The sequence below is a fragment of the Nycticebus coucang genome, chromosome 6 (assembly GCF_027406575.1).
Source record: "Nycticebus coucang isolate mNycCou1 chromosome 6, mNycCou1.pri, whole genome shotgun sequence".
NCBI lineage: Eukaryota > Metazoa > Chordata > Mammalia > Primates > Lorisidae > Nycticebus > Nycticebus coucang.
The window spans coordinates 121,475,628-121,501,042 of NC_069785.1; the positions used below are offsets into that span (position 1 = coordinate 121,475,628).

The 25,415-nt window shown below is 44.2% G+C and overlaps 1 protein-coding gene and 1 non-coding gene across 11 annotated transcripts in view; one reads left to right on the forward strand and one right to left on the reverse strand.

The window, feature by feature from the left end:
* SIK3 (SIK family kinase 3) overlaps positions 1–25,415 on the reverse strand; it is a 277,645-nt gene that overhangs the window by 16,283 nt on the left and 235,947 nt on the right. For 5 of the 10 annotated variants that reach the window (XM_053593241.1, XM_053593240.1, XM_053593250.1 and 2 more), the window contains exons 7-21: positions 20,502–20,620; positions 19,854–19,964; positions 19,456–19,599; positions 18,651–18,728; positions 18,428–18,537; positions 16,902–17,055; positions 16,476–16,631; positions 12,471–12,541; positions 10,147–10,290; positions 5,945–6,095; positions 5,134–5,259; positions 4,768–4,853; positions 3,824–3,933; positions 2,345–2,678; positions 844–1,736 (exon numbers count right to left, since the gene is read on the reverse strand). In XM_053593241.1, coding sequence (XP_053449216.1) covers positions 844–1,736; positions 2,345–2,678; positions 3,824–3,933; positions 4,768–4,853; positions 5,134–5,259; positions 5,945–6,095; positions 10,147–10,290; positions 12,471–12,541; positions 16,476–16,631; positions 16,902–17,055; positions 18,428–18,537; positions 18,651–18,728; positions 19,456–19,599; positions 19,854–19,964; positions 20,502–20,620 — 2,787 coding nt within the window. The remainder of the gene's footprint in view (positions 1–843; positions 1,737–2,344; positions 2,679–3,823; positions 3,934–4,767; positions 4,854–5,133; positions 5,260–5,944; positions 6,096–10,146; positions 10,291–12,470; positions 12,542–16,475; positions 16,632–16,901; positions 17,056–18,427; positions 18,538–18,650; positions 18,729–19,455; positions 19,600–19,853; positions 19,965–20,501; positions 20,621–25,415) is intronic. The other 5 variants (XM_053593244.1, XM_053593242.1, XM_053593246.1 and 2 more) reach the window with 5 other exon arrangements.
* On the forward strand, positions 15,991–16,094 carry LOC128589396 (U6 spliceosomal RNA). The gene has a single exon (XR_008380988.1). It is a non-coding gene; the product is annotated as a U6 spliceosomal RNA (small nuclear RNA).

Genomic DNA, 25,415 nt, shown 5'->3' on the forward strand with positions numbered 1-25,415 from the left:
ATCCCTGCTTCTGTCTAGAATGCATGCTATAAAGCTAATAGAACTACATTTTCTGAGAATAACTTAGAGTAATCTTGATCTCTTTAAGAATGAAAATGGGCATACTCGTTTCATTAAAAAGTGATACGAAATGAAATGACATGGGCCTCCTTATGATGCAGTCGTATTCTGTATTTAGTTCATTAATGAAATGACCAGAATAATATTAATACTTCAAATTCATACATTTATACCATATACTTCAGATTATCAAGTGCTTCTCTCTCACAGAAACATTATTTATAAACACAAACACATAGTAATCGTGTTTAAAACACATATACATGTTTTACTCTTCACAACATTCTGCAAAGGACCACTATTCCTCCTGGTCCATTTTCACAAATGAAGGAAATCTGAATTAGAGCGTTTAAGTGACAAGGTCATATTCATGATAGAAGCAGGAGCAGAATTAAGGTTCTTTGACTCTTGCTCCAACACTATTTACACTAACCCTTATTTGGCTAACTTTTTTTTTTAATTGCAGATGTTAAAGTTAGGTATTCTTCTGACAGTGAAGAATTTCCGGAACCCACAAAACCTTGGTATAAATAGGGAGAATCAATGGCACACCTTATTGACTGGGCTGAGTGCTATCACTAGCTCTTTACTTTGAAAATAGACCCTTTACCCACCAATACCCAGTTCCCACATGCTTTTTGCCCAAAAGGTCCTAAAGCTCTTCTCCGGACTTCTTTTTTTCTTAGGAACACAATGTACTAGCTGAAAAGAAAAAATAACATTACTGAGTCCATTGAATTAGGGCAGACTGGCGCAGGACTCTTACTCTGAGGAGACTCTTACCTCTGCTGGGCACCTTATTTCTACTGAATGCAGCAGCCGGCTGATGTCCGTAGGGATGTATCCCCAATTCCTGGGCATGACTCACAGTTCCTAGCAAAGATTCAGGGTCCCCAGGTCCACCGGTGCTCAAGAGCAGGGGGCTATCACGGCACACTTTGGTCAGTGTACTTGAGCTCTTACTGTCTGGAAAGCCATCCTGGGCCCCCTCACGTGAGCAGTCCTCTTCCATGCTCTCTGAATGCATCAGTGTCGGCTGATGAACGTACCCATGGGTCGGGGTGGGTGAGGAAACCTGGGAGATACATTCTTGTGCCCTGATTTGTAGCAGATGCTGGGGGCTGGTGTGATGGTGGTGATAGGAGTCAGCATTTTGATATGATAAAGCCTGGTGCTCTGTCATGCTCTGTCCCCCAAGACTGGGAGCCAGACTCCCCGCGTCCCCTTGGTTCATTTGCCTGAATAATTCTTGGTACTCGTGCTGCTGCTGCTGCTGCTGCTGCTGCTGGCGCTGTTGCTGCTGCCTTTTAATGAGTTGTGCAAACTCTGCTGGGGGCAGCCGAATGTCCGAATGGCCAGTGAGCGAATGCCGGGGAGACAGCAGTCCCTGAAGGATGTGAGGTACCTGCTGGTGTCTCGTGTAGTCTGGAGGCGTGGGGGACAGCAGGGCCTGCTGTAGTGCCGATGTGGTATAGTGTGACGGCTGCTGATGTGCACTGGGAGGGAAGGTGGGGAATTGGTCAAGTGGAGGGACTTTCAGGGCTTGGGTTGGAGGGAACCCCACTCCTGTTGAAGGGCTGTAGCTGCTGGGGGAACCCCGGGACTGGTCCAAAAACAGATGGGGGTGTAAATGCGCCTGGTCGTAGTTAGCAGGGGAGAACCGATTCACGTTCAAGCTGCAGACACAAAAGGGAGTGAGTAACAAGTGTGCCAGCCTCCCCTGGGAATAGCTGCTCCTCTTCCTCAGTAGGGAGCACCCACTGGTGCAGAGAGCGGCAGTGCCACAGGGAAGAAAGGGATGCAGGCACTGGCCCTATTTATCCCCTTATTCATGTATCCAGTGATTTCCAAGGGCCTTAGGGCACTGTGTGCATAACAGATGTAATTCTACCATGAAGGTGGCAACTTGGCCTATCTTAAAACATCATTTGGGCTAAGAGGCAATAATCTCGTAGAAGAGTGATAGAGAGGGAAAGACTCCTGAAACAACACACAAGGAGAACAGGCATTTTTACAGATTCCTCTAATAGGCTATTTTCTTCTTTGTAAGCAAACAGGAAGGTAGGTTTGCCATTGTCCTTGTCTGTCTCATTAGCATTTTAATCCTGGGTCAACAAATAGCTTACAAGTACATCCCAAACCCATCATCCTGGTGAATTTCAGAAAGGGTAAAATACAGCCTAGTCAGACCCATTCTCCTTCCCTCCTTCTCTCACCCTGCTAAGGGGCTTCCTCCCACCTGGATCACCTGGAGAGATGGCTAGGTGACGTCAGACAGTCTTACCTGTGAGCCTCTGCACTGTCAGCACTCAGCTGCTTGGACAAGGGCCGGTGCCCATAGCTGAAGGTGGCCATTAGATTGGTACGGTGCTGTATCTGAATCTGACTGGCACTGGGGCTGATGGAGATGCCCCGCCCAGTGGAGCCTGCGGCTGGCATGTTGCTGAGCATGTCAACAGGCTCTTGTACTTGAATGGTCACCTGCTGTGACTGGGTAGGCTGCTGCAGGCCCAAGCAGGTCAGTGCCACGTTGGGTGGAGGGGAGCAGTTTTCAGGCTGCTGATGGAAGATTGTACTGCGGGAGGATAAGCCTTGAAACTGTGAAGGAGAAGCAGCACCTAGAATGAAAGGAACCTCAGAGTGACAAGTGCTCAGATCACCATCAACTGCAAGTAATGGGAGCCACTGAGGATACTCAGACCAGATATTAGTTAGAGCAGTGCTCTCAAACTTCAGTGTGTGTAAGACAAATCTGGAGAACTTGTTAAATAAGATTCCTAGGCTCTACCCACAGAATTCTAATGTGGTAGATCAGGGTTAGTTTCTAAGAATCTGTATTTCTAATAAGCTCCCCTAAAAGCTGGTCCATGGACTGTACTTTGGGTAGCCTGGATCTAGGCTGTGCTTCCCAAACATTAATGTGCAAACAAATGGCCTGGAGATCCGGTTAAGATGCAGATTCTGGTTTAGCAATGGGACTGAGAGTCAACTTTTCCTGCCAGTGCTGTTGATTAGAGGACCCTCCTTTGAGTAGGAAGGGTCTAGAAGCCAATTCGAACTCTTCTCAAGGATGCCTTGGGAGACTGACACGGGATCTGGCTTGGCTGGTGTTACTCAACAGATGCTCAGAGTGCTGGCTGCTGACAGCTTGTACCAGTCAGAGTTACTCATCTCTATCCATAAGAGAGAGTCCCATGGGTGTGGAGGATAGTCAAACGGAGGCATAACAATACAGAAGGTTCTGGTAGCAGCTTTTTATTTGGTTGGGCTGGTTAAAAATATTAATAGTTGACCTTTATTAAGAACTATTTTTTTGTGTGTGTGTGTTTTTTTTTTTTTGGCCGGGGCTGGGTTTGAACCCGCCACCTCCGGCATATGGGACTGGCGCCCTACTCCTTGAGCCACAGGCGTCACCCTATTAAGAACTATTTTGAAGGCGGTGCCTGTGGCTCAAAGGAGTAGGGTGCCAGCCCCATATATCGGAGGTGGTGGGTTCAAACCTGTCCCTAGTCAAAAACTGCAAAAAAAAAAAAAAACTATTTTGTGCCAGAGATGATTCCAAGGTATCCAGAAGTCAGATACCTTACTCAAGATTTCACAGCTAAGAAATAGGCAGAACCCAGAATTCAAAGAAAGGCAGTCTGGCTCCAGAGCCCACACCCCTGAATACGATGTTATTCTGCCTTCAAATGGTTCATGGTGCTCGAGACTAAGAATCCTTGTCACTGTTTGGCATGTGATGAATGGGAACCTCTCCACTCACCGTGAGACTGGATCATGGCACTGGTCATGGGGGGAGGACTATTACTGGGTTGCCTGAAGAGATGGTTGTTGGGGTGGTTGGGGGGTGGGCTTGAAGGCTGAATCCTTAACCTTAAAAGTAACAAAACAGATAAGGAAACTTCTTGAGATGACAGTACAATCTGGAGTTAAGTTACGGCTACACAATACGATAGACAGAGACTATTTTTTTAATTTGATAAGCTGTCATTCTAGAAAAACATATAGTATAAGCCATTCACCATAGTGTCTTTCTCTCTCTCATATATATGAGACCATATAATGTCATCTCTGCCCTGATCATGAAACCCTGATCCTTTCCATCTCATATATGTACATATATATGTGTGTGTGTGTGTTTGTTTTTTAATTGAGACAGGGTCTCACTCTACTGCCTGGGCGAGACTACAGCTCATAGCTCACTGTAACCTTACACTCTAGCCTTAAGTAATCCTCCTGCCTCAGCCTTCCAAGTAGCAGGGACCACAGATGCACACCAACATGCCCAGCTAGTTTTATATATTTTATAGAGAAAAGATCTAGCTGTGTTGTTCAAGTTGGTCTCAAACTACTGGCCTCCTGCCTTGGCCCCCAAAGTGTGGGATTACAGGTGAGAACCACTGTACCCGGCCTCCACATCCTGTCTGACCAGACTTCCCAGCCAAAGAGGTAGAGTTCACTGTAGGCCTATGCCCAGCCTCCTCTATGAGATACCTGATTATTTTTCTCATGGGGCTAAGAAAATGAAGTGGCACGGAAAGTCAGGGTTTTAGGAAGGCTCCTGGAATTTAAATTGGCTTCTCTGCTTGTCAAATGGATTCTTATAAGATGAATGCTAAAGTCAGTCAATATTTCCCATATGAGTTAGGCCAAGGACACCACACTACAGAGACAATGGCTTAGGCATAACACAAAATGATTCATTACCTCTGGAGCTGGTGGGTAAGAAGGGTTGGCTGGTTTTCACATGCCGTCTGAAGAGGTGGAGAAGGCTGAGGAGGACAGATAGAATCCTAAAACATAGATGGGGGGAAAGGGAAAAAAAAAAATCATTGTGAGCTTAAAGATTACTCCGAGCTATTCTCAGGAAGGGAAGAAACAGAAAGAACTACCTCTGTCAGATTTATGCTTCTGTTGTTTACCAAAAGGTCTGATTACCTTTACTGAAACATGTCAACCATAAACAAAACTCAACTCCACTTTGCCCTGAATGGTCTCCTCCACAGTGCACAGGCATTTCAGCCTGAAAGCAAACTCCAAACAAGTTGGAGAAAGCAAAGAGTGACGGCCTACTTGAATTTGTTGCTGGAGAATTTGATGGTGCTGCTCCTGCTGGTAGAGCATATGCTGCTGTTGGGTCTTCTCCAGGGTTCTCTCATCCATCTGCCCCCCGTACATCTTCTGCAGCTGCTCACACTCCTGAAGGGAAAGCAGTTAACACAGATGGGATGCAGCCAGGTCCACCCCACGCAGGGAGCTCAGCAGATGCAGATCTGCCCCAAGGTCTTGGGAGCAGAAAACGCCATGAGAGAAGAATAGTGCCCTTGATGAGCAGTTAGCCCATGTATAGAGGTATCTGTGTACTAAATATATTCACACTCTGTTCTAAACGAATGGAAAACACCAAAGATGGCCTCTGTGTGAGGCAAAGTGTCCACTGTGAAATCCTGTACAAAGCACATGCCACTTGAAGATTGGTCATCAGAAAGGCAGAAAGGAAACTTGTCCTTCAGAGAAGCCTAGAGGTATGTTTCCTTCCTCTGGGAGTGCCACTCCCTACCAACTGGAGAATACAGCAAGTGGTAACAGTGTAGGACCAGCTCCAGCAAGACCCAGTGCCTGAAACCATGAGTGCCGGGGTTGCTTAGAAGAAACTTCCTGGTTTCTTCAAAAACCCAAGCCTAGACATTTTTTTTCCAATAAACTATAGACAGAATAATTTAGTTCTTGCATGGGGGAAAGCAAGTTTGCTCCTGGGAGAGCTGAACATAAGAAAGAAAGAATGTTAGAAAGATCTAGGGCGCAGTGTTGGCCACCCCAGTCCTCCTGCAACACTGTCTCTGTGACCCACGCTTCTCCAGAGGCCTGCCATCTCATCCATTACCTGCTGCAACTGTTTGATGCTGCTGTTGTTGCCCATTTTTTCCAGGTGAGCTTTGAAGGCCTGGATGCTTGCAGCCCCATCTGAGAACCGGCGCACGGGGGAGAAACGCTCCGTAGGGAGGTGCAGGGTGTTGGAGTCCTTGTAGGTAGAGCTGAATACATGGGAAGAGAAGGTTAGGGGCTGGGACTCAGGGGTGTGACCAAATCACACAGGGACTGCTGTTCCAGACGAACACAGAGACAGCTGGCTGTACGTGTAGCTCTGCTTATTATGTCACTTCCATGCCACTTCCAGGAGCCGGTCATTTCCTAGCCTGCTTTCCTTTAGAGGGCTCCAAGTGTACAGCTTCCATCTCCACTTACCTTCGGCTGGCTTATTTTCCAAGCCCGGGAGCTCCTGGGATCAAATACATCCAGTGTTTATAAATGTACTAAGCCAGAGAGAAAAGCTTCTCAATATCCCCCAGGCCAGGCTGTACAGAAACTCTTGCTTTTATAATCATGTCTCTAGCTAGTGCTTTGAGAAACTGTTTGACCCAAAGTTTTCCCTGAGCAGTAATCTCTGTATGACCAGAGGGAAATGACAGTCAGCTTTGTGGTCAAAGGTCTGGCCTGGAACTCACAAGTTCTGTGCTAGAAAATGGAGGGTAGAGGGTAGGGTGGGGGGAATACGGGGAACTTCTGATCCCAGGATGCAGACAACACATTCTTAAGGAATGTGAGCCTTAAGATCTTGCACGTGCCTTCTCAACACAAATAAGGTTACCTACTGTGAAGATTAACTTCTCAGAGCAATAGTACCACCCAATCTCCTAAAGAAAGAAGAATCATGCAGATTACTTTTAAAGACACCCCCCCACCCCACTGCTCAATCAGAACACAGCTAGTCTCTTACAGAAAGAAAGAAAGAAAGAGAGAGAGAGAGAGAGAGAGAGAAAGAAAGAAAGAAAGAACAAGCTATTGATAAATAATAACCAAGACAGCATCAAGGTTAGAAGCTAACAGCTTTGTTTGTGACATATTCAGAAAGAGATGTTTATAGGTTGAGGTAAGCAGATAAAGGACTGCCAAAGCAGCATTCCAACAGCTGATGGGAAGGATCAGGGTTCCATGACCAGGGCAGAGATGACATTACATTGCACTCTGGGTGAAATGAGGAACCACCTTGCCAGTGATTCACGTTGTACTGAAGCAGAACAGAGTGGCTAAGGAAGCAGGTTAACAAGCGACTTTAAATACAAATGCAGACAGGGAGGGACTAGGAGGAATCTGATGGCTGTGCAGAGCTGTCAAGAAGAGTTCCGGCAGCAGGCGCAAGCCTGTTAGCTTCTTTTTGCTAATGATGACTTCTGTCACAGACCCTACCTGAAGCTTGACACAGTAATGAGCACAAAGCACAAATGATTTGGTGGGGGACACAATCCAAGAACAGTGATCATGAAAGCTGCATTCAGGAGCATTTCCTAAAAACTTCTCATTTCTGTTTCTACTGCAGATATTTGAGATAAAGCAAGCAAGTACTAATTTCCCCTAAAATTTGATTCCTATGTTTTCAGTATTTTCTGATAATGCACACATTTCTGATTCACAAAGCTGTGTTCTTCAAGCAGTCAATACAGTCTTTCTGCACAAAAATCATTCTCTCCCATCAGAGCAATAACCCCCCGTCTGGGTAGTTCATGACTTTTTTAGAAGCTCAGGTTGTCAGTGGGCTGATATGCAGGTCAGTCCAGCACTGTGACTTTAGAGGAACACTTCTGATATAGTTGCTCATTTTAGAAGCAATGATAGTATTGTTGCAAGCAATTGTTCTTGATATTAGTGTTTTATTAGCAAACATGTTCAAACTCAAGACAGCCTTGTATTAAGCTGATATCCCACACTGTACTCCTGGTTCCTCACCACAAGATAAAATTCATCTTGTGGGTTTTTTTTTTTTTTTTTTTTTTTGAGACAAAGTCTCAAGCTGTTGCCTTCAGTAGAGTGCTGTGGCATCACAGCTCACAGCAACCTCAAACTCTTGGGCTTAAGCAATTCTCTTGCCTCAGCCTCCCAAGTAGCTGGGACTATAGGTGCCTGCCACAACACCCAGCTAATTTTTGATTGCAGTTGTCGTTGTTTTTAGCAGGTCCGGGCCAGTCTTGAACCCACCAGTCTCGGTGTATGTGGCTGGGGCCCTACTCGCTGAGCTACGGGTGCCGAGCCATTTTGTGGGTTTTTTCTTTTGTTACATTTAAAAAATATTTTTATATTTAAAATTACATACTTCCAGGAATGAAAAGACCGTTTCCTGTCTCCATGATGCGTTTCATCTCGTATACACCAGAAGAACAGATACTATGCTGTTCTTTATCTCCTCCAGAAGATGAAAGGAATTCAATAACCTATCCAAGCTACCCATTTTCCATGTTTCATGGCCTTGGAAGGCTTCTCTCTTCCTCAAAAGACTGATTTTAATGTCTTGTGTTGCATATTTTTTTGTCATCAAGATGTGCTGAATTTGCACAAATGTCCCAACTTACACAACTGCCACTCATAAACCATTCATTTTCTGCAAATTTAAACTGGCTTGGCCATAGGAAACCCTCAAAACATTCCATTAAACACAAAAACAGACAGCAGACATACTTTCAGTAGTCAAGGCTTTGGCAATGACTGTAGGAAGGGTAGATGCTGCGCTGATGGCGCTGTGGGCTAGGGTGGTCTTCCCTGAATAACAAACATCAATGGGGTACAGGGTCTGTGATAAAGGCTGACTCTGGAGATGCGCTAATCTTCATGTTTCCCTGAGAAGACCTCCTGAGGAAGACCTCAAATTAAACAAGGATGCCCAAGGGGCTTAAGCTCAACAGCAGGCTCTGTGTCAGGCCATGGAGGAAAGAAAGATGAAGAAAAGGAGAAATGCAGTAATAAAGGGCCTATCAGGGACAAGGGCAAAGATCAAAGTTATGGAAAATCACAGGAAATCCACAGGGTGGAAGGCAGCGCTCTAATCATAACTCAAGATGCTCTGTGGTGTGTGCTAACCATACAGGTCCTGAGAGATTTTCATTAGAAAAAGATTTTCTGTGCTATCAGACTTTTATTTGAGAATCATCGTTCTTCCCACCCCTAGTAGATCATTTTTATTAAACTATTCACAGTCAGTTATAAAAGTTTATCTTCTTTCTTTCAGAGTTCCAACGTGGCACTAATTATTTCTAGGTCTGCTCATAGTTCACTCGTCTCTGCTGATTACATCACTGCCAAGTGAGTAACCAGCCGCAATAAAAAAATTGTATCAGGCTTGCTGGTGTGAGCTGGCTGTAAGATTTCAAAACATACACATAAACCTAATTTCCTTGGAATCCGACTGCTTGTCAGCCTTCCTAAGTAAGACCGTCCTCCCAAAAAGACTGAAATAAAATAAGCTCTAGTAATTGCTGGTAGCTTTGAAAGTGTGGCCCATGAGCTTAGGGACAGCTTCAGAATGGATACAACTAAGATTTTTAGTCATCAAGGTATTCACAGAAGACAATCATTTTCTTAATCTTGCAAAGTGTCATTCCCTCTCTCCTTCCAGGCCAACTTGGATTCAGTGAAGTTTTCCTGGCCAGGAAGGTTAAGCTTGGTTTTATTTCTTCAAGAGAATGAATTATAAATGGAACAGAGACCTAGCAAAAGATTCTGCCATCAGCATATTAAAAGGATGACTTCTCAAGCATGTCACTCAAGAGGATGCAGCATCTCTGCTCTACCATTCATAAAGGGATGGTCCTTCCTCCATAGCCAAGTTTGTTGTTCACTGGTAACATGGCATGGAATGATCATTTTTTGGAAGGTGGTACATTATTAAGGTCAAATTTATTGACATGGCTACAAATTCTCCTATTTCCAGTTGGCCTTCTGAGAGTTTTGCTTCCTTGTAGTTTTCAAGTTCAATTTTATCTATGAGTCAACATCTGGAAACATGGAAATCAACTGCAGACAAGAAATAGGTCTGAGGTAATGGGAAAGAGGAATCTCATATTGCTGTAGTGCCCAGGAGAAAACTTGGCCCTGTGCGTTGCTTAGTGCAAGGAGCTGAGAAGATCTGAGTTCAGGATGACAGCTGGCTTCTTCTACTTAAAGCCGTGATGCTAGTTACCGTCACTGTGAGACTAGTCAGAAGGGTGCCTGCTCAGTAAGCCTCAAGGAGCTCACCTAGCTCATGTGGCTACTCACCGATGCTGATCAGGTACCAGGTGAGGAGGCCAGACCCGGGAACGGAAAGGCTGCTGTCCTAGCTGCCGTTGTAGGTCCGGTGGAATCTCAGCTGTAGGGTTGGTCATAGCCAGTGTATGTCTTTTGGACCTATTAGCCAAGTACCTGCAACAAGCAGGAGCACATTTCATAGTAAAAAAGACAGACAGGAATACTCCTCTCCAAGAAGCACTAGAAGTTAATCCAAAGTATTCAATGAGATACTGCCAGAGCTTCAGAAGGGCTCAATGGCAGAGAGATCCCTGACTGGATGGAAGTGAAATGCGTCTATCTGGCCAACAAAAGTTGGCTTAACACTGACGCAGCTAAATTTGAACCTAAGAGCAGCCAAAGAAGAGAAGAGAGAAAGCAGATCTAGCTCACAAAAAGGATCACTTTACTTGTTCCCCTTCAACAGAAGAATTCCTTTTCTACATGTTAATTTTATTCTTTGTTTCCCTCTAAAATTCCAAAATACAAGTCAGAGGAAATGAGCCCTAACGACTATTCCTAAAGATGAGCCATGGCAGATACATTCCGAAGGGCCCCATGTGTGTCTCCTGACCCTACAGGCCCCCGGTTTTGAAACTGTCCTTACTACAGGTCACACAAAATAGATCCTTCCACCTGGGGTAAGCATATTCCACAACCACCCCTGCCCTCATGCTTGCTGACTATAATTCAATCATCAAGGAGAAACTGATGTTGTCCCCAGCGAACCAACATTCTGTAAAGGATGAAGAAATAAAACTACATGAGAAGTTTAGAATTATTTAAAGGTGGAAAAAAAGACAAGGCAAGAAAACAGAAAAGTGTCAAAAGCTGAAGCATTCACAAGCAGATGGCTTTCATTCTGAGAGCTCTCAGACCCACCACTGAGTGGACACCACTACTAAGGGATCAGTCCCCTTCATCTAGTGGGTAGCTTCCTTCACCACTGCTGTTCTTCTTGGGCATGAATAAAAGAGCCATTATTCCTTTCTATTACACCACAATTGATGTGCGTTATACCCCTAAAATGTTACTCTAAAGAAGAAAGAAGGAAAAGCTGGAGAAGTAAAGAAGACCGAGGTAGGAAGACAGTAAATTTCCTGATTTCTCATTTCTTCACGACCCAGGAGGGCCCATTTGCAACCTTCCATACTCTGTTACCAGCCAACTATGGAAACAAATGCATCAAGAAAAAAAAAAAGAAAAGTTGCCACAATTTTCCTTCTTCTGGCTAAACTGGCCCCCCCACCAATACCCGTGTTCGTCAGAGTTTTCTTTTCACATAGGACCAGCACAACAATCCCTTTACAGAGCTACTGGGGGCGGGAAGCAGAGCACCGACCAGCAACTGTCAGGTTCTTAAAAAAATGGTCTCATTTCATTTTTAACTACTTGCCCATTTAAGCTAAAATCAGTTAACATACTATAGAGTAACTGGTGGTCATAAACTTATCAAAAAGTAACCCATTAGTGGTTTCATATCCATTTGATAAAGACACCCAGTTTCCCCAAGAGCCCATGAAAACCATTTTATTTCAATTTCCCTCAAAGGAAAAACATATAATCTTGAAGAACACCTGTATTTCTGGGAAAACACATGCTGGGTTCTGGTGAAACCCCTCCCCAGAAAATAAGAAAGACAACTCCCACAAGGGGCATGCATGGAGCGAGGACCGGGCTAATGGGGCGGAGGCCAAAGGAACAGTACAGCACGCCTCACGGTCACTGCCGTCCTCTGGGAGTTAGGCACCTCTCAACAAGGCTTTGCAAACAATGGATATTTGCATTTGTCCCTGGCCCAAATCCCATATTCTGTTTTTCGATATCTCTTTGTTGGTACAAGGGGGTAGAAGAAGCACACAGCAAACAGTACAAGAGGTATTCATTCTCCTGGAAAGGAAGAGTCCATGCCAGAGGTCCATGGCCAGACTCGCTAGATCACTGTCATCCCAATCTCCAATTCCTTTTCAGTAAACAGTTCTTGGCAGGAAGGAGCAGGCTTTGTGCCTTGTGAATACTATCAGAGTTGCAATATGAAGGCGGGGGCAAGGAAGGAAGGAGGGAGGAGAGAAAAAGTTCTTATGGTTATTGCTGTCACTTAGGGGATTTCCAGTGGCGCTTACAGAAATGAAATTTTCTGGGTAGTCTTCTGTTACTTCCATGTGGGGAGGAACATGCCATCTGGCTTGAGCAAAGAGACCACACAAATGGTGAAGCGGCACTGTACCACCTCCTTGGGCAGATGTGACCTTTCGTTGGTTGCAGGGGGAGCCTGCCCAAGGACGTTCTGCAAGCACTGCCAGATGTCACATTACCTCTGCACAGCTTCCTGATCTGGCTCCCCATCTGAGCTCTCCTCGTCCACAGGGGTAACTGCTGGCACTGCCTGAAGAGAGACAGGAAGGAAAAGCTCAAGGTGGCAGCTTAGTCTCTGACGTCTCTTATTCTAGTAACTGGACTTGGGTAGAACTTGGTTAACTTTCTTATTTACAGAACTTTTCTAGGACTCCTGAGTTATAGAGAACTTTCATATATGTGGTTTTTGTTTTTTTTTTTTCACTTTGCTAAGGGTATTTCTTCCCTAATTCATTTTCATTCATCCATTTATTCATCCAAAAAATATGTTACAGGATAAGATGTGAACTTGTAGGTACAGACCCTGTACTCGTATTTTAGAGTCTAGTGGAGGATACAGATAAGTAATTACAAAATAGCGCGACAAAGTCCTCTACTAAGGGAGCTGTGGAATTAAGGAAAGCATCCTGGAGGAGGTAACAATTAACCTGGGACAGGAAGGGTACACAGGAGCTAACTAGGCCAACAGAGAAAGGGGTCATAAGTTTCTAGGCCAAGAGAAAAGAGAAGGCCTGTAGGAGTCTAAGGATCTGAAAATATAGTAGAATATTGTTTACCTGAAATGTCTAGGAATTGACCTGTTGTTTCATATTAATGTTCTTTCCAGAGTTTAACTGCCTTAATTTTAGAAGAGCATAATGAATTTTTGAAAATAAATTTTTATACATAACATATAATTGTGTAGCTGCAATTCAATGCTTTAAAATAATTGTCACCTACCAAAACATATAAGTGACATGAGAGCCATCACAATGCATGCATCATTGTGACTGTCCCATTTGCACGAGGACCGTAGCACTGTGCATCCAGCTACAGATAGGCTGGTGGCTCACACAAGCTCCATGCCTCAAGCACTAGAATACTATCACACCTCAATTGCCATAAAAGAACATTTGTTAAAATGGATAATTACGGGTGACCTTGTGGCTTAAAGGAGTAAAGCACCAGCCCCATATGCCGGAGGTGGTGGGTTCAAACCCAGCCCCGGTCAAAAACTGCAAAAAAAAAAAAAGGATAATTACAAAACAAAAGGCCTTCTGGAAAAATTCCACTGTTTGAATGCTTCTGTGGTTTCTAGATCCTTTGCTACAGTTCTCCAAAGGTGGAGTGAACAAGGTTAGGCAGTATAAGTGGCTGTAGATGGGGCAGGGGAGAAATGCTGTGGCCAGTTATAAATGGCCTGGAATAACACACTGTGAAGTTTATTCTGAGGGTGGACAGTAGTGAATCACTAAAGGATTTTAAGCAGGGGCATGATCTTTTAAGATTTACACTGGAGGGGCGGTGCCCGTGGCTCAGTCGGTAAGGCGCCAGCCCCATATACCAAGGGTGGCGGGTTCAAACCCAGCCCCGGCTGAACTGCAACTAAAAAATAGCTGGGCGTTGTGGCGGGCGCCTGTAGTCCCAGCTACTCGGGAGGCTGAGGCAAGAGAATCGCTTAAGCCCAGGAGTTGGAGGTTGCTGTGAGCTGTGTGAGGCCACGGCACTCTACCGAGGGCCATAAAGTGAGACTCTGTCTCTACTAAAAAAAAAAAAAAAAAAAAAAAAAGATTTACACTGGAGAAAGGTAGTTCACTGTAGTTGAGGTGTGAAAAGGACCGGTAGCAGGGATCAGAAGATAAGACTGGAAGCCAGTTAGCAGCCCACTGTGTTACTCTAGGCAACAAGTGACAGTGACGTGAGTTAAGGAGAAAGCTGTGGAGAAAAAAAGATATTTAATTCATAGGCATTGGATAACTCACTTGGTGTGGTAAAGAAGGAGAGGAAGAATTAAAGATAAAATCCTCATTCCTTGTTTGTGTAACCGGTTAGTGACAGTGCCATTTGCTGTAACCTAAAGGGAGGAACAGGCTTCACGGAGTTATGATAAATTCATCAGGGACAAGTTGAATTAAATTTTGAATACTTGTGAGATGAACTAAATTTATTCAGTGTAGAACTCATAAGAATGTTCTGGGCTAGAGAATTAGATGGTAACTGAAATTACAGGGAGTAGACAAGCTATCCAGAGAGAGCATGTAAAGTAAGATGGGAGCAGGCCTAAGACAGAACCCTGGCAAAAAGGAAATCTGAGAAGAGAGACAGGAGGGAAACAAAGAGAATGTGATGCTGAGAAAAAAATAATTAGAGGAGAAAAATGGTCAACAGTGATTAACACAGTTGGGACATCCAAAAAGATAAAAAGTATCCACTGGATTTATCAACAAGAACTTGTTAGTGACCTTGACAAAAACAGTTATAGTAGACATAGTTAAGTGAACCTACCTCCTATCAAACCTGTTCATGCCCCTTCAAAATGTATACTGATCTTGCCCATCCCAACACCTCAGTCACCCAATAGTCCACATTATTAACTTGGCACTTAATCTCATATGATTATGCAGATACTTCACACATGTTTATCTTGGCAACAATGCCAAGAGCCACCATGTACAAAGCCTTTGTTTTCCAGACAGCAGTGTTAACTGAAAGCATGGCCCATGGATCCCTGCCAGTCCACAAACTGTTTTGTTACCAATCCATGATAAGGTAAGTACAGAAATCAATAGTAGGCTTTTAGAAACATTTATAGCAATTAAACAGAGTAATTTTGTCTGTTGAACTGACTAAAAAAATTAGCCTTGTATTTTCTATGTTTCAAAAATTTTATTTTTCTAATGATTCACTTTTATAAAGGATTATATCCATAATGAATTGAAAGGGGGGGTGGGTAGAAAGTCCTCAGAGAAGCACTTCCTTAAAATATAAGGGCTATGGAGTTAGTACCCAATCTTCTGGTACTGGGAGATTAAATGAATGAATAAATGAATGAATTACCGATGACAGGAATATAACCAGAAATAAAACAGAACCATGGGAAGAAAAAACACTTTGAGACTCAGCACTCGTGCACAGTGGTTATGGCGGTGGCCACATACACCGAGGCAGGCGGGTTTGAACTTGGCCTGGGCCAGCTAAACAACAATGACAACTGCAACAAGAAATAGCCGGGCATTGTGACAGCCGCCTGTAGTCCCAGCTACTTGGGGGGCTGAGGCTAGAGAATCGCTTAAGCCCAAGAGTTGGAGGTTGTTGAGAGCTGGGATGCCACAGCACTCTACCAAGGGCAACATAGTGAGACCCTGTGTCAAAAAAAAAAAAAAAAATCTTTGAATGTGACTGTCATACAAGGAAAATGGACCTGAGAGACATTAACTGACTAGGCCAGAGCTCGTGAAGGCCATTTAATCAAGTGGCCCAGGTTGTACCAAAAAAGAGAGGTTCTATCTATCAAAGGAGAGTTGGTGAGAAGATAATTTTGCAAACCAGTCTGGAAAGTAATTCATTCCAGAGAACACTGTTCAATGCAACCTTTGGCAGGGAAGTTATCTATGAGAAGGCTCTGTGCTCGGATACTGCTACTTTCCTGGAGCTGGCAGGAATGCAGGTGTATTTAACGAGGGTACCCAGTAAGTGGCTCGCTAAGAAAAAGGCTCCAGGGTGCCTTTGTCAGCACATGTACTAAAATTGCAACCATACAAAGAAGATTAGCATGGTCACTAAGTAAGGATGACATGCAAATTCATGAAGCATTCTGTATTTTTAGGGTACATGGCACACCTCCTGGGTGCCGGACAAAACTACAACAGGGATCTTAGCTAACAAATGCAAACATTATAATCTAATTGTTTGTACTCCCATATTAATCTGAAATGAAAAAAAAAAAAAGAGAGAAAGAAAGAAAAGGCTCTCCAGGAGTGGGGTTTGGTGTAGAAATTATCTGGTTAAGTAGGTAAGTTAACCAAAAATAAAGTCTAGAAAAGTCCACTTAGCTTAAGGAAAATGAGACTACACCGAGGATCATCAATGTGGAGGAAGAAGAAATTTAGACATTTAGTCAGGCCCTGGATTCCCAACACCTGTCTTCACAAGCTCTTCATCAAAAACCTCTGGGTAAGTACATTTGGCTATGTGCTGCTACTCACTGGTGTCATGGTGACAAGTGGGGAGGGTCCCCGTGGGCGCTTCAGTAGCTGCTGGGCATGCAGCTGGATGTTAGCTCCTCCATCTGATGCCCTCCGGCCAAGGGGGCCCATCCCATTGAGTAGCTGCAGGGTAGGAGGCTGCAGTAGAGACTGCTCCTGCCAGGATTAGAGAGGGAAGGACAGATTGGTGAGACTGGGGGAAGCATGAAGGAAAAGAGCAATAACTTAATCTACTGAATTTAGAGGATCCATTGATTGTGATGTAGAGTATAGAAATCTTCCCTCTCACCTGAGCTGCTGCTTTGCAAGAGAAATCATGCTATTCTATAAGGAAACCCTTAAATCCTGAGAAAGGTCCCTCAGAGCCTCTCAAAGGAAGCTTAAGTTTGCTTCTCCTGGAGCAAGCCCTCTCCCACAGCCAGGTACCTTGTACTCAAGCTGCCCTGTTGGTTGCAAATTGTGCATGGGCAACAGGTTGTGCATGAAGTTCATGTTAGGGGCCACCTGGAGGAATGGAGCCTGCGGGTTGACTCCAGGAAAGCCAGGTAGGAGCTTCTGCAGATCTTCCATTACTTCCGTGCTGATAGGAAACAAGATGACAGAGAAGTTTGGTTAACAGTCTTACTCTGAAGTGCTTATATCACAAAACTGATGGCACTGCCATAGGCAGTACAATTCTTTTTATTTTTTAACTTTCCCAAATTTGTATTTCTCTCTATGGTCCCAAAATGAAGCAGAAGCCTAAGGTGTGGAATTTGACTCTCTCATTTCACTGCTTAGGACTGGGGATCACTATTGTTCATTGGCCACTCATGTAAAACCAACAGCTTTAGGCTCGGCGCCTGTGGCTCAAGCGACTAAGGCGCCAGCCACATACACCTGAGCTGGCAGGTTTGAATCCAGCCCAGGCCCACCAAACAACAATGATGGCTGCAACCAAAAAATAGCCAGGCATCGTAGCAGGCGCCTGTAGTCCCAGCTACTTGGGAGGTAGAGGTAGGAGAATCGCTTGAGCCCAGGAGTTGGAGGTTGCTATGGGCTGTGATACCACAGCACTCTACCAAGGACGACAGCTTGAGACTCTGTCTCAAAACAAATAAACAAACAAAAAACCCAAAAAAACCCCACAGCTTTAAACCAGGATGAAATACTGGCACCAGTCCAGTTCAGGTTTCCAAAGCCAGAGGTGAACAGCAAGTTTCTAAAGAAAATGGGCCATCCGCTAAAACAATGGCTGCCTGAAGTAGCAACTGATTCACCAGGGAAAGAATGCAATTACTCTTATCAGCGCTGATAGGACAGATAAGGACTAGAGGTACAGGGCCGTCAGGCTACAACAGTAGGTTTTACAGAATACTTTAAAATAAGAGATGTTTCCACTAACAGAGAGACTCAGGACTCCACCCCTTTGTGGCGGAAACAATCTATGGAGCTAGAACATTCTCCTACTGCTATTTGATGGTAGGCTGAGAATAAGAAACATAAAACAAGCAAATCAGCAGGCATAGAGTCTTTTTTAAAAATTCAGTGAGAGAAAAGTGACATTTATAAAAAACCAGCTTTGCCCCTAGTGGAACTTTCCTAAGAATTCCTGCTTCAACTTTCTCTTCCCTACTTAGCAAACCCTTTCCCCAAGGTGAAGACATCAGCAAACATCATCAAAGATTGTTTGGGGAAAATACTTTGGAAATTTGGTGTGACTTTGGATTTTGGAATTTTGTTCACAAAATTCTATTTGTCACATATATAAATGGCATCATATCAGTTGTCAACTTGTCTCGGCAGCTGGGTTAGATCTCGTCTGGGAGACACACGGGGTAGGAAACATGGGCAATGGTAGGAAGTGAAAGTTAGGTGGCAATTTTTAATAAATATCTCTTTTCTCTTAGTGAATTTCCAAAAAAAGGACTTGATGCCCTGATGTTAACCAGGGCTGCTGGGCAGATACTCACCGTGGGTCAGCCACACCCACTGTGTGCCTCCTCATTGACAGATAGCGGACCAGCGCTTCAGGGGATGGCTCTTCTCCTTCATCACTGTCCAAATTCAGTGTCCCATCCGGCTGAGATGGAAGGAAACACCACCAAATTAGAAAGAAATAAGGAGAAAGGAAAGGAAGCAAGAATATGGAAAGAAAGTGCTTTTAGCTGACCACTCTCTGAGTTTGCTACTTGCCTCCACGATTTGGTTCTCTGGGTTGATCAGCTGCACCTGGGGAACGCTGATGTTCATGGTGGTACCTGCCTGCTCCGCCTGGAAAGCAGTACATACGAATACAGACAGACCTTAACACCAGAGGGAAATAACGATAGCCTTTCAAAGTAGTCTTGATTGCCAAAAGTCTATGTTTCCTTGACTGCTAAAGTCTTTGGTTTGTTTGCCCTTAAAAGCCACAATTAAGGAAAAATTTGTTGAAAGGACAATATCTCCCAATCAATGATATGTTCTTTCTTTTCTTTCTTGAGACATAGTCTCACTATGTCGCCCTTGGTAGAGTGCTATGGCATCACAGCTCACAGCAACCTCAAACTCTTGGGCTCAAGCAATTTTCTTGCTGCAGCCTCCCATGTAGCTGGGACTACAGGCGCCCCGCCACAACGCCCGGCTATTTCTTTTGTTGCAGTTGTCATTGATTTTTAGATGGCCTGGGCTGAGTTTGAACCCGCTAGCCTCAGTGCATGTGTCTGGCACCATAACTACTGGCGCCATAACCACTGTGCTACAGGTGCCAAGCCTGATTTGTTATTTCTTTAAAAAAAAAAAAAGGAAGGAAGGAGAAAAAAGCAACTATTGTTGCCCATCCATCCTCTCTGTCAAAGAAAGGTGCAGATCTTTGATTGACCTCTGATGAAGAGATGACAATGGGAGGAGAGATGTAAGGAAGGTCAGGAAACTGCTAACTCAGGGTTAGTGAGCAATAGCTAACCCTCACCCCCTGGTGTTACTTGCCCTCGACTAGGTCACTGGAGTTATTGCCCACCTGGATATTGACTGGTGCTTGAAAGGCCATGGCTCGGGGCATGCTAGGAAGTGCTCCGAGGCGCAGGGTTTTATGTCTCTTATGTCGATCACACAGCAGGCTGTAGATTGCACTATAGTGATCATAGGCATCTGACCTTAATGACTACCAAGAGAGAAGGGAAAAGAGTAAAACAAAAAACCCGGGTGAAATGGTATGTCAATGACCAAAGCCCTTTCGGTAATAACATCAGCGACTAGAGCACCTTCTTTCCTCTTTCCAAGGCCCAGGGAAGGGCAGAGGAAGAAAAACAGGAGGAAAACAAGAAGACCCAAGCTCCCAGGAACGAGAAAAGAGGAAAAGCAGGATAGAGGAATGAGCGCTACGTCTCACTTTGTTCTCTACTCCTTTAGAGATACCTGTAATGTCCGCTCTTTGTCCAATCCCATGTCCTCCATGGCCAGGAGAACATCCTCATTCAGGGCGTCCGACTGTCTGTCTTCTTTTAGTTGTTGACATTCAGCGATTAACTGTAACACAGAAAGAGCAAGCTGTCAAACCTCCAATGTCATGTCACTATGGGACATCATATCCAATGACCAAGCTGTTCCACATCTCCTAGCTTAGGATTTTTTGGGCCTCAAAGTCTAAGCAAGACATTCCTGGGTGGTCACCTGTGAGCAGATAAGACCCCTGTTTCTAGAGGTACCTGGGATGACCACATCAGTTTAAATAAAGGCATGTTATCGAATCCCTTGAGCTGAACATACTACGATAAGAAGGAGATATCCCAATGGTGAGGGAGCTGCAGAGCTGTGGGCTGACCTGGCTCAAAAGTCAAAAACAGACTATAATTTGGGCCCAAATGGGAGGTCACCAGTATCGCCATTCTCCAACTATTCAGCTGGTTTTACATTTCTTGCTTGCTTCACTTGTGGCCACTGGTATGACACAATAGTTTGTCCCCAGCACCTGCCTTTTCAGGTCACAGCCTGATTACAATCACATGCAAAAAAGACTAAAGCAGCTCTGAGAAGAGTTCCCCACGGCAGTGGTGCCTGACCCACCCTGTCAAAGTTGGGGTCCGTGTCCCCGAGCTTCATCCACTTGTGCCTGCAGATCTGCTCCATGGAGAGGCGCTTATTCGGGTCTAACACCAGCATGTGGCGGATCAAGTGCTCACATTCTGCAACAGACAAACAGCCCACCTTCAATCCCTAGTGAGGGGAGGCTGGGGACCCAGCAGAACCGAGGAGCTAGGGCAAGGCCAGCAAGAAGACTGTCAAGCACCCTGATTCTAGTTTTGTCTCTCTGGCTCCTTGAATCTTAATCCAGAAGGAGCTGGGCAAAGGCAGAGATGGAGAAAAGAGAAATTCCAATGTTGTAGGCAATCTGGTTAATGGCCTCACTGCAAGTCTGACCAGAAAAAGTCAGGATAATCCATGAATTTCTTTCATTTACATAATGCATGGACCTATTTATCACAATTAAGGAAGAGTAGAATGTCCTTTTTTTTTTTTTTTTTTTTTTTGTAGAGACAGAGTCTCACTGTACCGCCCTCGGGTAGAGTGCCGTGGCGTCACACGGCTCACAGCAACCTCTTAACTCTTGGGCTTACGCGATTCTCCTGCCTCAGCCTCCCGACGCAGCTGGGACTACAGGCGCCCGCCACAACGCCCGGCTATTTTTTGGTTGCAGTTTGGCCGGGGCTGGGTTTGAACCCGCCACCCTCGGCATATGGGGCTGGCGCCCTACTCACTGAGCCACAGGCGCCGCCCAGAGTAGAATGTCCTTTAAAGAAATCCATTATCTTGGGGCAGCTGTGGTCTTGGCCACAAGGTAGGCTCAGGAGGCTGCACAGGGCAGCAACCCCACTACCAGCTGGGGGGCCGGTGGTGTGAGGCTGGGAACGCAGCTGGGGCCAGACTGTGGTGAGTGATCCCCAGCCCCTTGGATTTCCCCTCCCAGCTGTGTACAATCTCTGATCTCCAGAACCCCATCCCCACACTGAGGGGAGGAGAATTCTGGATTTGATGTCAGCCTGTTCTCTGTCCTTTCTCCTCTGGACTTTTCAGTTCCCAGTTGTAACTGTAAGGAGGATGAGTGGCTGTATGGGGCGGGGGGGGGGGGGGGGTTGAACTGGGGCACCCTTGGCGAGGAGAAGATTGAGACTTGTTTGGTTCCTAGGGTTCATCACCCTAAATGCAGCAACTTTTTGTTCCCTGACCCAGTTTAGAGCCTTCTAGACTACCGGTGAAAGCAGGACAGGAGAAAGGTTTCCTTCCCAGGCCTTCCCCCCCACCCCCACCCCACCCCCTTACTTGACTACCTCCTGGCAATCTCAACACAGCTACAGAACCTGCCCTTACTTCTGGGGAGTAGTGGCTTTGGAGAATGAAAGGTTTAAAAGAAACTGCCGCTTCTGACTCCCGCACCCAGTCATACTCAGAAAACCAGCCAGAAAATTGAGAACTTGAGTCCTCAGAGGTTCCTGGTGTTGCATCCTAATGTGAAATTTCTAAACTGAAGACTCAAGCTGAGACCTGTTTGGTATTGTGGGCCCACATTGGAAATCCTTTTATCATGTGAACCTCCTTCTCACCAGACATTTGAAGCCCTTTTATGTTATATAATTAGGATAAAGGGCAGTAATTGAAAAAGCCAAATTCAGGAATTTTAAAAGTGCATACATATCTTCAACATTATAATTAAAAGTATGTTCATTTTACTAAAAAAAAAAAAAAAGAAAGAAAGAAAAGAAAATCCAGTATCTCACACAGTTCTCAAACTATCTGATTCTGCCTTCTGTGTACTATCAGGTGACTAATGCTTTTCGAAACTCAGAAAATTTGACATTTCTGATGGCTCAAGGTGTGTGGGGAGAGACACAGGCACAAGACACCTCTCTATCACACACTTTGATTCGGCTAGCCTTATTCATAATTTTCACAATATTAGTTAAACATTCACAGGTGCCTAAGCTGGGCTGGGCTGTAAGCTACAGAGATTCAGATCAATAGATGGTCTCCGGGAGCTCACACTACAAATCGTATCGCAGAAAGAACAATGGATTCAAAATCAAGAAACCTATATTCTGATTTGAAAACCACCCTCTATTTGTAAGTTGGGGGTACTGAAGATGGTTTGGGAATGGTAATTGTGACAAAGGTGGTGACTGATGATAAAGCTGCAGTATTAACATATTATTCACATTTTAGTAAAGATAAAATTTGGGCACAGAGGAGTTAAGATACTTTTCCCAAGGTCATATGGCTATTAAGTTAGATTTCAAGCCAGACAATCTGACTCTTTCCTGGTTCTTTTAACCATAATGCTACACTACCTCTGCATGGCAGAGTTGTTATGGGAATCCAAATCCCCGAACCGATAATTCAACATCTTTATCCAAGCCACCAGCATCTCGTTTAGACTACTGCAAAAGTGTCCTTTCTGCTTCCATTCTTGTGCTATTACAATTCATCCTCCATACAAAAGCCAAAGGGGTTGTTCCAAAGCATAAATCTGAGCATATCACTACCTTGCCTATAACTCCTCAATCTCTTCCCATAACCGTCAGAATAAAATCCAAAGCCCTGGGCCTTCAAGGCCCCAACTTACCTCCTCAGAAAGCTCTTCCTTGACTACTTACTGTAGAGTAGGCCTCCTATCACTCTCTATTACATCACACTAATTTTCTTCACACTAATGATTTCTTAGTGAAACCATCCTGTTTAGGTATTTACTTCTTTATTGTCTAACTCTCCACACCATAATGTGAGACCCATGTCTTTTTTACCGCTGTACCCAATATAAATCTCTGATATCTGAAATGGTTATTACACCTAATAGTTGGGAGCGAAATAAAGTCTACTGAATATATGAATAAATATTTGTTGTCTATTTAACCAAATGAGAATGTATTTGTGGAAGTGCTTTTATAAGATATAAAATTTTGTATAAATATTAAAAATTTCTGCTTCTATTTGATTACAACTGTCCTGAAAACAAAATTGGCCTGTGAAAAAACAATGATACTGGTGCCGCCTGTGGCTCAGTGAGTAGGGCATTGGCCCCATATACTAAGGGTGGTGGGCTTGAACCTGGCCCCGGCCAAACTGCAACAAAAAAAATAGCTGGGCATTGTGACGGGTGCCTGTAGTCCCAGCTGCTTGGGAGGCTGAGGCAAGAGAATCACCTAAGCCCAAGAGCTGGAGGTTGCTGTGAGCTACGATGCCACAACACTCTACTGAGGGTGACAAAGTGAGACTCTGTCTCTAAAAAAAAAGAAAAGAAAAAACAATAATACATTATTAATTTTTAAATATTTTTTATATACCAGGCACTGTGCTTACAACTTTATTTCATTTAATCTTCACAATGACCTTAAGTTAAATACTATTATTAGCCCTATTATAAATGAAGAAGTAATAAAATTTTGAAAAGTTAAATAACATACTATGTATTCAATATCACAAAGTAATAGCAAAGTTGGGACTTCTAACCTGTACTCTTAACTACTCCATTATACATCTTCATATGGATATAAATCCTGTTTGACCTATTTTTCCAGGGTGAATTCAACTCTGCAGTTTCTACACCATTTGGCAAAGAGCATTCTATAGTACTGTCTGGAAAGGAATACTAGGAGTAATTAAGATAAACTACTCTAGGCTGGTCGCAGTGGCTCACATCTGTAATCCTAGTACTCTGGGAGGCCAAGGCAGGAGGATCCCTTGAGGTCAGGAGTTTGAGGCCAGCAAGAGCAAGATCCCGTTTTTACAAAAAATAGAAATATTAGCTGGGTGTGGTGGGTGCCTGTAGTCCCAGTTACGCAGGAGACTGAGGCAGGAGTATTACTTGAACTCTCCTGTAGGGAAGCAGTAGTGAGCTATGATGATGCCACTGTACTCTAGTCACAGTGAGACAGTGACTCAGTGACACAGTGAGAGACTATTTCCCCACCCCAAAAGACAAAAAAAGGATAAATTACTCTTAACTTTTAATATGTTCTAACTTTAGAAGAAAATACAACAAAGTCTCTATATAAAAATGAATTTAAGGCTTGGTGCTCATAGCACAGTGGTTAAGGCACCAGCCACATACAGCAAGGGTGGCAGGTTCGAACCTGGCCTGGGCCAGTTAAGCAACAATGACAACTGTAACAAAAAGTTATTGTGCTTTAGAAAAAAATAAAAAATAAATAAATAATAATAATAAAGAAAAATAAATTTAAATCAGATATCCATTTGATATTATCAAAAAAGTATTATATTTCAGGTGGCGCACAACTGTAGTTCTAATGCTCCGGGAGGTCAAGGAGGGTGGATTGCTTGAGCTCATGAGTTCGAGACCAGCCTGAGCAAGAGCGAGACCCCCCCCCCATCTTAAAAACTAACCAGGCAATGTGGTGGATGCCTGTAGCCCATCAACTCAAGAGGCTGAGGTAAGATAATCACTTGAGCCCAAGAGTTTGAGGTTGCTGTGAGCTATGACACCATAGCACTCTACTCAGGGTGAAAAAGAGACTCTGTCTCCAAAAAATAAATAAATAAATAAATAAATAAAAGATGAAAAGTATACTCAAATGCAGTGTAAATCTGAAAGACTACAGCTCCTACATTTCCATAAGCTAGAGTAAATGTCACCTATAACATTAAGCTTTATTAAAATTAATGTTTGCAGAGTAGCAAGGCTAGATAGACCTCACAAGTGTAGCACTTGTATAGATTCTAAGTATCATTGACACATGTTTATGATCTTGAATTACCCAAGACTTTGGTCCCCAAACCCACCCCAGGCTGCGGTACTGGTCCATGGCCTGTTAGGAACTGGGCCACATAGCAGGAGGTGAGCAGCTTCATCTGTATTTACAGCCTCTCCTCAACACTCACCTCTCCATCTGAGCCCCGCCTCCTGAAAGATCAGTGGTCGTGTTAAGATTCCCACAGGAGTGTGAACCCTACTGTAAACAGCACATACAA